The 12,734-nt window shown below is 45.2% G+C and overlaps 6 protein-coding genes across 8 annotated transcripts; 4 read left to right on the top strand and 2 right to left on the bottom strand.

The window, feature by feature from the left end:
* Positions 1–887: 887 nt before the first annotated feature.
* Positions 888–1,553, top strand: RB195_021897 (uncharacterized protein; the record flags this gene model as incomplete). The annotated part of the gene is made up of 1 exon (XM_064208824.1): positions 888–1,553. One exon carries the CDS (start codon positions 888–890, stop codon positions 1,551–1,553), a length of 666 nt encoding a protein of 221 aa, XP_064064705.1.
* A 507-nt stretch (positions 1,554–2,060) lies between these two features.
* On the top strand, positions 2,061–3,246 carry RB195_021896 (uncharacterized protein; the record flags this gene model as incomplete). The annotated part of the gene is made up of 3 exons (XM_064208823.1): positions 2,061–2,197; positions 2,450–2,687; positions 3,112–3,246. 3 exons carry the CDS (start codon positions 2,061–2,063, stop codon positions 3,244–3,246), a joined length of 510 nt encoding a protein of 169 aa, XP_064064704.1.
* Positions 3,247–4,029: 783 nt separating this feature from the next.
* Positions 4,030–11,357, top strand: RB195_021894 (uncharacterized protein; the record flags this gene model as incomplete). Of its 2 annotated transcripts, XM_064208821.1 has the most annotated exons (8): positions 4,030–4,163; positions 4,396–4,712; positions 4,788–5,078; positions 5,125–5,435; positions 9,165–9,252; positions 10,587–10,684; positions 10,774–10,931; positions 11,183–11,357. In XM_064208821.1, the coding sequence occupies 8 exons, from the start codon at positions 4,030–4,032 to the stop codon at positions 11,355–11,357; spliced, it is 1,572 nt and encodes a 523-aa protein (XP_064064701.1). The 2 variants fall into 2 exon arrangements, with proteins under 2 accessions (XP_064064701.1, XP_064064702.1); XM_064208820.1 differs by lacking the exons at positions 4,030–4,163; positions 4,396–4,712; positions 9,165–9,252; positions 11,183–11,357 and adding exons at positions 6,271–6,331; positions 8,184–8,285 and having other exon boundaries at positions 5,037–5,435; positions 10,774–10,935.
* Positions 4,451–4,786, top strand: RB195_021895 (uncharacterized protein; the record flags this gene model as incomplete). The annotated part of the gene is made up of 1 exon (XM_064208822.1): positions 4,451–4,786. One exon carries the CDS (start codon positions 4,451–4,453, stop codon positions 4,784–4,786), a length of 336 nt encoding a protein of 111 aa, XP_064064703.1.
* A 134-nt stretch (positions 11,358–11,491) lies between the features above and the next one.
* Positions 11,492–11,909, bottom strand: RB195_021893 (uncharacterized protein; the record flags this gene model as incomplete). 2 transcript variants are annotated; one of them, XM_064208819.1, is made up of 2 exons in its annotated part: positions 11,492–11,643; positions 11,711–11,909. In XM_064208819.1, 2 exons carry the CDS (start codon positions 11,907–11,909, stop codon positions 11,492–11,494), a joined length of 351 nt encoding a protein of 116 aa, XP_064064699.1. The 2 variants fall into 2 exon arrangements, with proteins under 2 accessions (XP_064064699.1, XP_064064700.1); XM_064208818.1 differs by having other exon boundaries at positions 11,762–11,909.
* Positions 11,910–12,116: 207 nt separating this feature from the next.
* On the bottom strand, positions 12,117–12,557 carry RB195_021892 (uncharacterized protein; the record flags this gene model as incomplete). Its single annotated transcript, XM_064208817.1, has 1 exon — positions 12,117–12,557. One exon carries the CDS (start codon positions 12,555–12,557, stop codon positions 12,117–12,119), a length of 441 nt encoding a protein of 146 aa, XP_064064698.1.
* Between the last annotated feature and the right edge of the window lie 177 nt (positions 12,558–12,734).

The following is a 12,734-nucleotide window of genomic DNA, read 5'->3' as shown; positions in this document are numbered from 1 at the left end:
AACTTCTATAATACATCGAAACGTGTAGAAGATGCATAATTTGTAGGCAACACCACTCATGTCCCGAACACCGTTCCAAAGAAGCACTCCTGCGGTCCGCCATAGAGTCCTACCCTTAACGTCTGAAGGCTGTTATTTGTGCCAAGGGAGGTCTTTCTGAATAAAAACCAACCTCTCTTTTTAACTAGATTATTAGTAAACTATAATCAAATTTGTGATGTCTCTTGATCAATTTAAATAAACAAAGTGAATAATTCTCCTTTTATCGAGTGACCAGGAGCCGCGTGTACGAGTCTGACTGCTACCTGCACGTGATGGTCCTGCTTCAACCAAACGCAATCAGGCGTTCGAGTGTTCGCATTGAGAACGTACGAGCTATATAACCCGCACTGTTATATGGCGAATCCCATGCGTTGCGAAAAGGTGCTGTCGTCCAGCAAATCGCCAAAGCCCATAACCTAAAAGGTCAACTGCCTGAAGGGAGCATGGAATCTTTGGCAACAACCATTCGTTTCGTCACGCTGAACTGCCGAACACTAGCGAGTGAACTTCAACAAGCTGCCCTATCTAGGCTTTTGCGATATCTCCGTGTGACTTTGCTGCACTGCAGAAAACACGCATGAGAGATTGGGCCGTCATCAGCATCGAAAATTACACGATATACTGCACGATATGCTGATGAGAACAAAGTAGGTGGCTGCGCGATAGCTGTGAGGAACGATTACAACAACCTGGTGGAGGAATTCGGTCCAACGTCGTAGAGCTGCGCCCTTCTGCGACTGTGGGATCGCAGAGGACGTAAACTCTGGATCGTAAGTGCTCATGCACCTACGGAAACCGCTGAGGACAACAGTAAGGACGCCTTCTATGATGAACTCAATGCGTTGATGTCTAAAATACCAAGCCAGCAGGTGGTCATTGTCGGAATCGACACAAATGGGAAGATGGGGATCGAACAGCAATCCGATGTGCTAGAAAAATGGTATTATCCAGCGGAGCGCACGTTGGACAACGGTGACAGCCTGATCCACTTATGCGAACAGACGGGCTTCATCATAGCTTCCACGTTTAAGAGGAATCATCGACGCCATCAGCTCACGTGGCAGGGGCCAACCCTTTTAACTCCTGAAGAGCAGCGCAAGCGGAAGATGATGACTCTTAAGCTTCAGCTCGTCCTGGCGAGGAATATTCCTCAGTCAGATGTCCGAAAATCTAGAGCTGTTTGGGACGTCGCGTTCGACTCTGACCACCGTCTAGTTCTTCTCAGCTTCAAGATACGGTTCCACAAGAGAAACCGAGGAGTTCCTCATCAACCGAAAATTGACATGGCAGGTCTGAAAGACGAAGAATGCAGAACGAAATTACGCCAGAGTGTGTCTATTCATGTTGGAGTACGGACCAGAAAGAAGCTTAGCGATGCGGATTCCTCCACAAAGTGCATCCAGGACGTTGCAACGGAAAAAGGTTCTATTGCTGCGGAAGAAGTTTGCCTTTGCATCTGCGGAAACAAAATCCACGTGCAATTCTGTATGTGTCGTGCGCAGCACTGTTGACTTCAACCAGAAAAAGCGTCTTAGAAGGAAGCTGCGTCGTCACCTGCAACGAGACCGCGATAACAAGTGGACGTCAAGAGCGATGGAGTTTGAAAAGGCGTGGGAGGACAAGAACACACGGAAAGCCTATGCTTTACTAAAACAGTATAGCGGTAAAAAGAAAAGGTGTTCTCCTGTCCTCAACTCTGCCAAAGGAGTAGCTGTCGATGAAGCAATCCTTCCAATTTGGAGGGAACACTTCAACACCTTGCTGAACCGAGTTGGAGATTCTAGTCCGTACTCAAAAAATGAAGAATGGAAAATCTGGTAGAGACGACGAGATGCAGAAATGCTGAAAAAGTCTAAACTGAAATGTCTTCCTCTGTCTGGGATTCGTGAGATGACAAAGATCATCCGTTCAATATGGATAGACGAAAGGTTATCTGATTCGTGGAGACACGCTATCATAATTCCCCTCCACAAGAAGTTATCTGTCACGGACCCTAGGAATGCTGCATGCTGCATGTTATGTACAAGGTATTGGAGCGCATTATCCTGGACCGACTCATTAAACATAGCGAAGAAACAACGCTCGACGAGAAAGCTGGCCGATCTACGATTGACCAGGTGTTCATCGTCAGGAAAGTGATCGAAATCTGGCAGCGGTATTCGAAGCCAATGCAGCTAGCGTTTCTTGACTTCGAAGCCGCGTTCGACTCTCTCTCACCGAGGCCGTCTTTTCAACGAGCTCCGCGCTGGAGTACCAGGAAAGTTCGTTCGTTTGCTTGATGACATGAATCAACGAACAACTGCTGCAGTTTGAACAACAGCCGGATCTACAACACTGTTTGAGGTAGTAACTGGAGTAAAACAAGGGGCAGTGGCAGGACCCTTCCTGTTCAATTTCGCCATTGAAGACGTCAAGCCGATATAATTCTAGCACCATCAGGACACCTCTTAACCGATCTCCAGTACGCTGGCGATGTTGTTATATTTGCGGAAAGCAATACGAAACTTCAACATGTTGTCAACCTTGTATGGAAGCTGGCTGCAGCTGATGGACTACGTCAACGCCCTGATAAATGCAAGCAGACGTGGATCTCCTCGAGACCTCGAACGGGAATCAAGGTAGACGCACAACCGATAGAACTCGTCGTGAGTTCTGTTACCTGAGCTGTGCGTTGAAGAACAACAGCAGCTATGAGAGGGATGTTCACCAAAGATGCGCTAAGGCCACTTCTGCATTTAACTCCTCAACGAAATGCCTGTTGTCAACCCTCATCACCAACGAAGTCAAGCTGCGAGTCTGCCTATCCGTCATTCGCCCCATCATGATGTACGGATCGGAGACTTAGCCAGCACCATCTACGGTGATGGAGAGACTTGATTGCACGGAACAAAATCTGCTTAGACGGCTACTTGGCTACTTTTGGCCTAGAGTATGTGGCCACAGTGAAGACCTTTACGCAGTGATTGTTGTGGTATACCGGCGGATGACACGTGAAAGATATCAACATCTTGCACTCCCATCGAAGATGGCTGACGTAAGTCGTCTTCGCTTCTTTGGACATTTATTAAGGAGACCGGTAGATCGCCTTTTTCAACGAATTCTGAAGGGTTTGTTGGGTTCGAGCTGGAAGAAGCCACGTGGCCGCAAACGGAAGTTTTGGACCAAGGTGGTGGAAGAGGACCTGAGGACACTCGGCGTGGATAGGCAGTTCAGAAGTGACGTAAGGTTTTGCAGAATATGAAATAACGACGATTGGATTGATTCTGTGCAGGCTCTCGATCTGAATGAGATTCGATACTGCAAGGGAAAGTAAAGCGGTGCCAACTATAACTTTTCTCGAAAATTCCTAGATTCCCTGGAAAAATACGCAGCGTATTAGACAGTTAGTGGATTTACTAATTTACTACTGTGAATAAGCTTCACCGTTACAGAATAATGGAGAAAAAAGATTCCGCAAAATTACCAACTCCTTTTGCACTGAGCACATTAGATAACACATACTTGCTGCAATCACCATCCTATATGAACGCAGGTTCTGCAGCCAAGCATTTCTTTACAGATGTAGAGCTCTAGGCGGGCCCTGTATTGGAAATCAGAGGAAAACAACGAACTTGCAGTTTAAAGTCGCCAAAAGACATTTTGTGAAATAGTGTCCTCTACTAGTAGTAGGTCGGTAGCATTACAACGATGAGAAGAAATTATTGATTCTATAAATGCCTATAATTCCTGTTTCATACTAGTTATTCGCTTCTGGCGGATGGAAAAAATATAGAGTTTACTGTCGACTTGGCTGCGTATCGAAGATATCGTAAACAAATCGGACAGGTCTGTCGCATCATCCACTCTTAACAGGATAACATCCACGGATCTCCCTCACTAGAGGGATCACAGCCGGTTAGCCGCGAGGCTACGTGGCGCGCCACCAGGTGGCGGATAGGGGGGCTAATAGCGGACCAAAAGCGACCTTGTGCTTGCCCAGAGACGCAGATGGATTCAGGGGATGGACTCAATGTTTCTGCTGAGCCAGGACTGACTCATGACATCCTTGTATCCCGCACGTCGGTCTACAATCAAAAAGTCAAAAGCCTGCAATCAAGTGACTGGGAGGTGCAAGGGAGGCGGTTTGGAGTCGCATCCAACAAATAAGCTCCACGTGTCCACTTCGTGAGAACGGAAGTTCTCCCAAAAACTCATGGGTCATTGGACTGGCCGAGACGAGGCGACGCCTCGTCTCGGCCAGTCCAATGACCCCACTGAACGCCGTGTATGCCTCTGGAGAAGAACTGTTTTTAGGAGCATGCGACAGTAGAGGAGTCGGTGGAGTTGGTGTCCTCGTCAACACAAATATGGCAGTAAACATCGACTCTTTCGAACAACTTACGATCCGAATTGGACGTCTGCGGAGAAGATGAGAAGATGTGGTCCAACACCAGCTTTGACAATCTTCGTCGCTTACGCTCCAACATCAAGTTACGAAGAAGAAGAAGTCGAAGCTTTCTATATGGACCTGGAGAAGTTCTACCGAGAAGATCGTGCCTTCTGCAAGGTCATAATTGGCGATTTCAACTCCAAAGTTGGCCCAAGAAGAAAGCCTGAAGAACTTCACATCGGGACCCACGGCCTACAATGGAATGATCAGGGGGAGAGGCTCTCCGAGTTCATCATGACGAGTAAGACCATACATGGGAACTCGCAATTCCAAAAGCTCTCTTCTCTACGCTGGACGTGGGAGTCACCCGGTTGAGGGTACCGTAATGAAATAGACCACATCATCGTAAATAAAAGGTTCTGCTTGACGGACGTCGCTGTTGTACCAAAGTTCTGTACGAGGTCGGACCATCGCCTCCTCCAAGAAAGATTTTCCTTCACAAGGAGGGAAGAGAAAGCCGCCAAGTTCAGAGAGGAACATCCCAGAACTATCATCAACTGGGACCTCTTCGCTATGCTAGCTGGCTTTTGGGAAGATTCCGCAGTGGACAACATCGACGAGGAATATGACCGGCTCGTTGAACACCTTCACGATTGCGCGAAGAAGGGTGAGAGTTTTAAAACCACCAAGAGAGCTTGTCTCTTGGCCTACAGCGGAATCTACAAAAGACGATGTTCATGCGGAACGGATGGATCCCGGAAGCCCATTCACGCTCAACGGAACGAACATATCCGAATGCACCAGTTTCGTTTATCTGGGTCGGGAATTGAACATGATGATCGACCTGACCCCCGAGCTAGGCAGGAGGAGACGAGCGGCTTGGGGAGCGTACAAGAGCATCGAGGATGTAGTGAAGAAGACCAAGAACACCCGGCTCTGTGCTCACCTCTTCAACACCACCGTACTTCCTGCTTTGACCTATGCTTCGGAAACCTGGGCATTTCGCAAGCAGGAAGAAAACGCGGTGAGTGTCATTGAACGCGCAATTGAGAGATGATGCTAGGAGTATCCCGTTTGACGCAAGTAAGGGACTTCGAAGTCCTATCTACGTCAGCGATATTAAGCGCACTACAGGAAGAGCGCCGACCCGATAGTCAGATTTCTTCACGAAGTCCTTCAAAGAAAAATATGATGCTCTTCGTGTCCCACGCGAAAAGAGGAACCACTGGGCTGAACTCTGGCACGCGATCGGGAAAAATGGAAGAATTACTGGCGCCCGCCTGACCAGTTCGAAGATCAACGGGAGTCAAGGTGATCAAGGTGAACAGGATTACCGCTCAGCTACTGTAATTGGTTTCCTCCGATTCCAGAAAGTGACGCACACTGTACCTACTCTGTGTACATTCTATAAAGTGACGACTCTCTGGCAGAAATATAAACAGAGTTATTTCCACATTACTTTTCATAGAAAAAAAACGTATAGTTTAATTGTCGCTTTTAAAAAGAAAACATTGGAGCGAAAGCCAGTTAGGAGGGGAAGCGAATATTCCAAAGAAATTTCAAGGAACAACCAGCAAATCTTACATACATCATTACATATTGAACGCAGATAGACGCTTTTTTGGCAAATGTTGAGGGTGTAAAAGAACGAAACTGCACCAAGATCTAAGTTGAACGTTAAAATGACCGAAGTAGTGGCAAACTGAAATGGCGAGTTCATGGTCTCAACGTCGAAGGTTTCAATGATCGCAAAACGTCTATAAATCACTAGACAGCTGAACGATGCATCATTCATATTGTGAATTCCTCTATGCAACAAATGAGAACACTCTTATCGAGAGTATTCTCATTTGTTACAGGCAGTGTTATTCTTACATATGGCACACCCACATGTAATTGAAGCCAAACGCGTTCAACCGGGTGGGCACGTGTCCCTGCTGCAACGCAGTGGCGCCCTCATTTCTCGAAGTAAATAATCAAATCAATCGGGGCCCTAAGGCCTAAGCATTAGTCTTAGAGGATCTGTGACATGTAAACTAAAATTACTAAGAGAAAAAAAATAAGTTGAAACGTCGGCAAATAAGGGCGTCACTGAGTGACCCCCCCCCCCACCAACTACATTTTTCCTCAATTCCAATGCATGTAGTATTTCGGAGACTTGAAGTATTGCTGAAGCTCTCTCCAGCTCGCTGGACGACGCGACGCTTGTTCTTGTGTTCGCTTACGTGACACGTTGTTAGGTACTTTTGTATGAGGTAACTGAGACGCCTAAAATTAGTTGTCGACAAGTTGATCTCATGACAAGATTCAAGTAAGCAGTAAGTATTTTCTTGTAACCATCTACTAACAGTAGGAGTAAGTCCTTATCTTTTGTCTTCGAGGAAGGCGTGCTGTTTGTGACGATGAGCAGTTATCGCGCATTCACCTTAGTGAACTGTAGTTACAGACACTCCTCTTTCCACAAACTTCAACATATATAAACGAAGAACACCGCAACTAGAATAAAATGAACGAATAACATATTTATCACATCAAATGATGAATAAGAATTTACGTACATTTCTAGCTACTAACGGCTGTAACTAAGTAGAGTAGAGAGTAAATTCGTTCATAAGTAGAGGAGTATCTGAACAGTTAAACAGATTTGTTTCATTGTCCTTGTCAGCTCTGCTCTGTGGATCCACAACAACAGTTCATTCCTTTTTGGTGATGAACAAGGAGCAAAAAGAAGATACTCTGCTTTGTTGAAGGTGAGAGGAGTTTTGAGTCAATGTGTCCCGCAGCTAACTAACATTGTTTCCACCTACTATGGTGGAGCTGGATGGTCGGATACGGATAGTCGTCGGTGTTTTCCGCGTGATGGTTTTTCGTATGCTTTTGCTGGAGTCTTTATTCTCTCTTCATTTATCACGTCTCTACGTAGATACGTAGCCTGCTTCTTCTTCGTTCATGTACAGATTTATCGGAGTACACTGTATACGGCTCTTCTTTGCTTAGAAGTTGTGACTCTCCACTTAGTGGCGCCCTTTTTTCTCTCTAACTCACTTTTTTCTTTAGATGTCATAGATCCTCTATGACTAATGTCTAGGCCTTAGGGCCCCGACTGATTCAATTATTTATTTCGACAAATAAGGGCGACACTAAATGGCATCTACACTTTACCCCCTAATTTTCCTTACGAGCCACTCGGCTATCGTTCCTCTGCTCAAAAGTTCCAGTGCATTTTAGTGAAGAATCACTTGTCTTAATCTTACTAAAGAATCACTTGTCATAAATGTTGTGGAGTTGTCACCTAATAGTAGTCTCTCCCATCGAGAATACAATTTAGCAGCGAAAATTTATTGACGCTGCTTCCTGGAATCACACGAAATTGTTGAATAGGCGTCCTAAGTTGTGCAGGAAGGTGTTGAAAGTGAAAGCTGCAGCGTTTTAATTCGGAAACCAGTAGATCCGGAGGTTTTTCATTTTAAATAGTGGAATGCCGTTCGTGTCTTGCTGCACCATAGGTATTTCTTTGCGAGATCGTCGCACAATTACAATTCGCTCACTTTTTGAAATATGCTGGCTTGGAGATGTGCCGTTTGAAAACATGCAGTTATCATTCGTCAACATAATAATAATAATAGTTCTAATAAGTAGTCTAATATTGTAGTCTAATATTTCTCATGAAAGATGGGTTTATTCTAATAGATTATCTATTTGCGAAGTTGTGCTGTATTGTTTCACCACTTACTTTGTTATGTTCATTCTTCTCGTAATATTTTTATTGCAGTTAAGAAAAGTGAATATCATAAAAACGACCAATGTGTATGCGTGTCGATAGCATATGAGCCATCCACTGACGACACTGTATATGGTTTGCTAAGCTTAGTAGGTGTGAGTATACAAGTAAGACATCCTACTGAGTAGAATTTCTCATTTAATTAAGGTAAGTATGAGATTGTTCTTCTTCCCTCAGGGTTGTTTTTTCTGACAGGATGAGCTAGTAAAGCGCAAAGCTGATTGCATCATTATTCTGATGCCAATTTTTTCGAAGTGTTTTTGATCTCCTGCAGAATCATTCCCTGTACCTTTGCATTTACCATCGCTGCGCAACGTTGTTGAGGAAAAAAAGACCTAGCCGACATATTTGACATTACGGGCTTACGGACTTACCTTGCGCAAAACGGGCTAGCATGAGAAGATGTGGTCTAGGGTGTCAACAGAGGAAGTGGTGAAAGGCCCCCCCCCCCCCCCCCATTCTCTATGAACGATTAGTTTGCAGCAGAATGTGCGATCGTTTCTGCTTAATCCCTAGCTATGTAGTGTATACATTCGGCAGGAGAAGCGACTGCATATTTTCTAGTGTAATTTACATCCTAACAAACATCTTAGTACTGTTTCAAAGAAAAAAGTGGTCGAGCACCAGCAAAGAATACTAAGGGATGATAGGATTGAACGCAGAGTAATATCGAGGCTCATCGACAACGATGTCATGAAAACACAGTTTTCTGCATGGCTGCTGTCCTATTGTACGAATCGTAAGTTGAAGATTGAGAAACAGCATAACACGGAATTGACGATGTTGGTGCCTTCCACGAAAAGAGAAGTTAAAGGCAGCATACCACGAATCGGGATGGTGGGAATTTCAGGTGGAGTATCCGCATACGGGGTCGTAGATTATGGACACCGGGGTAGTCCCGCTCATCTCTCCCTGCATCACTGCAAACAGCCACCTCCAGAGTGCTGTTTTGTACCATGCCTTCTATTGCAGCCCGCCACCCTAGCACGCGTCCCCTACCGCCTATCGGGGCAGATGGAATTGATTTTCGACGAATCGCAGGGCGGAGGCGGCGCAAAGGGTGGAGCGTTGCAATAGATGGCGTCGTACAAAACAGCATTCTGGATCGGATTTTCCTACTGGCACCTGATAGTTTGTAACGTCTTTGCCTTTGTCTTCGAAGAGTACCTGTTTCTTGTGAGGATTACTAGTTATTACGCTATCTCCTCAGTGAGGTGGGGTTACAAGCACTGTTCTGCTTAGGAACTTTCAGATATAGAACGAAGAGGACCCCAAGTAGGATTAGAAAACATGTACCACATAAAATGATGAGTAAGAACTTACGTACATTTTGAGCTACAAATGGCTTACTCGAAGGTAACTCGTTCGTAAGTAGAGGTGTGCCTAAACGGTTAAACAGATTTGCTCACTTGTTCTCATCGACTTTGTTCTTCCCATTATTCATTTATATTAGTAGATCTATCACAACATTCATTTCATTCCCTTTGGTGATACTCGGGTACTGCACAAAGAAGAAAAAGATTTTGCTTTGTTGAAGGTGAGAGCGATTTCTTGTTAGTATGTTCTGCAAAGAGGTAACAGTCTTCTCCTACCAGGGATGGTCGGATATAGACAGCCGATAGTTTTTTTTTGCGTGCGTATCTTTCCATTTTCCTTCGTTAGAATTCGTATTCTTTTTTCGTCCACCACATCTTGTTTCTGTTTTTTTTTGTAGTGTTTCTTAATCGTGCATTCACAGATTTGTCGAAGGAGTAGACTGCACACTGCTCTTTTTCACTTAGGAGTTGCTCTCTTGAAGAGGAGTCATACACGTCTGCCTGAAATGTCTAGGAAACTAATTACCTTTACGAGCAACTCGGCTGGAGTTTCTCTGCTCCAAAACTCCGATGCATTCCAGTGTGCTTCTATGTTCCTTACTAGTAAATAACTACTCAAAAGTTATGGGCAGTCGTCACCTAATAGCGGCCTCTTCCATCGAGAACACAGAGTAGCAGCGAAAATTCCTTGGACTCTGCTTCCAAATGTGAAATGAAATTGTTGAAGAGGAGTCCTATAATGTGCAGTAAGAGGTCCATGATAAATTGTAGAAGTTACAGCATTTTAATTTGGAAACTACTAGATCCGTAACTTCCATTTAATCTTGGGCATGCATTTCGTGTTATGCTGCACCTTAGGTATTTAAGTGATCATCGCACAATAGCAATTCGTTCACTTATTGAAATATGCTGGGTTGGAGATGTACCGTTTGAAAACATGCAGTTATCACTCGTCATAACTCATCTTTCTCATGAAAGGTGGATTTATTTTTTTTTTCATTATCAATGTACGACGTTGTGCTGTATCGTTGTATTACTTACTTGGTCATTTCCCCCTGCTCTAATATTTTGATTGCAGTCATGATGAATGAATATGATAGAAACGACCGATCTGTATATGTGTCGATGATGAATGAATCCTTCACTGACGATCGTCTGTGCAATTTGCTAAGCATAGTAAGTTGAAGAATTCCTAATGCATAAGGTTTGGTTTTTAATAGAGGTGAACAAGAGATTGGTTTACGTTTCTGTAGTCTTTTTGTCAGGCTGGTCCAATTGAAAGGATTCTTTCCAAGACACGTATGGATGGTGCGTTGGTGAACGCCATAGTTTCGTTCAGAAGATTTGAGTCTGTTATCTTTACCATAAATTATATCAAACCTGTCATGGAGTCTGCGAAATGGATGCATATTCGACCACTGCGGTGAGTTTATACGTATGTGCGTTGGAACGTTGCGTCGCCCATGGGAAACAACTCTACGACATTTTTAGTTTCTTATATATCTGTCCTATCACCTGCATCACCTGTGCTCCCGTTGTATATCGATGTGCTCTAGCAGGCACCAGTAATACTTCCAATTTGTCCCGATCGCGCGCAAGTGTTACCCAGTGGCATCTCTTCTCGCAAGGGACTCGAAGGGCATCGTATTTTTCTTTGAAAGACTTCGTAAAAAGGTCTGACCATCGGGTCGGGGGTCCTCCTGCGGTGCATTTGATGTCGCGTGGTATCAAGCCGCTTACGGGACTGGTCCAACGATTGACGTTGAAACGCACGCACGTGTCCGGCCCACCTAAATTTGCTTTCCTTGGCATATGCGGCAGCGCCTCTGATCTTCGATTGGTGACGTAGGAGTGAACTTCGAATCCCTTCCTTCACTTGCGTAAAGCGGGTTACTCATAGCATCACCCCTTCAATTCCGCGTTCCATGACGCTGATCGCATTTTCCTCCTGCTTACGAAACGCCCACTTCTCTAAAGCGTAGGTCAAAGCAGGAAGAATGGTGGTGTTGAATAGGTGAGCATGGAGCCGGATGTCCTCTTCACCAAATCCTCGATGCTTTTGAATGCTCCCCAAGCCGCTCGTTTCCTCCTGCCCAGCCCGGAGGTCAGGTCTTTCATCATGTTGATTTCCCAACCTAGATATAAATAGCTGGAGTGTTCGAATATATTCGTTCCGTTGAGCTTGAATGGGACATCAGAAACCCATCCGTTCCTCACAAACATCGTCTAGGTTCGGCTGAAGATCGATCTTACACGTTTCATCAAATTCGGCCAGCATCCGTTCCGCCTGATTGATGCTTGATGTTATAAGAACGAAGTCATCAGCGAAACGAAGATGGTGTAAATACCAGCCGTCAACTTTCACTCCCATGTCATCCCATTCCAATCCTCGGCATCGCATTCTCGAGAGTCGGACGGAACATTTTGCGTGAAATTGTGTCACGCTGACGGACCTCTCTCTTTACGTCGATTATGACATCATTGTAGAATGGGAAAGTTTTGGTTGTGAAGTTGCTATACAACTCACGAGGCATTTTTATGTATGGAGTAGGGACGCCTTAGTTGTCCAATGCTTCCATGACCGCTTCGGTCTCAACTGTATCAAAGGCTAGGCCAGGTAACGTGCAAAGAGCCTCGCCAGAGTGTTGATGAGGACTGGCGGTAGATACTTCAGATGTTCAGGCTTGATTATGTCGAGACCGGGAGAAATAAGATTCTTCACCGGCAAGATGGCATGTCGGACTTCGGAAGGGAGAACCTTTGGAATGACATCTCCATCTTCCTTTCGATGGTGATGAGGCAAGTGGACGTGGTTGTCGAAGAGATCTGAGTAGAATTCGTGAATGACCTTTTCCATCCGTCTTCTCGATGCTGTAGTTGTTCCATCTGGGATCCGGAGAGCAGTCATTGTTGTTTTACGATTGGCGAAGTTCCGGCGGGCGTAGCGAATGCTCTGTCCCGCCTCTGCAGCTTCACCCAACATTTCTGCTCTTTTCTCTTTGAGGTCTTCCTTTATCGCCTCTCTGCAAAACCTTGTGAGCTCGGACATGAGTTCTTGGTTGCCTGCAGCTCGTGCAGCTCCACACCGACGTATGAGCTCTAGAGTTTTCGGAGACAGACGTCTCTTGGTGGTTTTGGAACTCTGCTTTCCTCGTACATTCGTGAAGATGTTCTACAAGCCGTTCATATTCGTAGTCGATTGTGTTCATGGCGGTATCTTCCCAAC

Source organism: Necator americanus, chromosome X (genome assembly GCF_031761385.1).
Source record: "Necator americanus strain Aroian chromosome X, whole genome shotgun sequence".
NCBI lineage: Eukaryota > Metazoa > Nematoda > Chromadorea > Rhabditida > Ancylostomatidae > Necator > Necator americanus.
The sequence above is the reverse complement of the archived record's forward strand: the minus strand, read 5'-3'. Positions and strand labels throughout refer to the sequence as shown.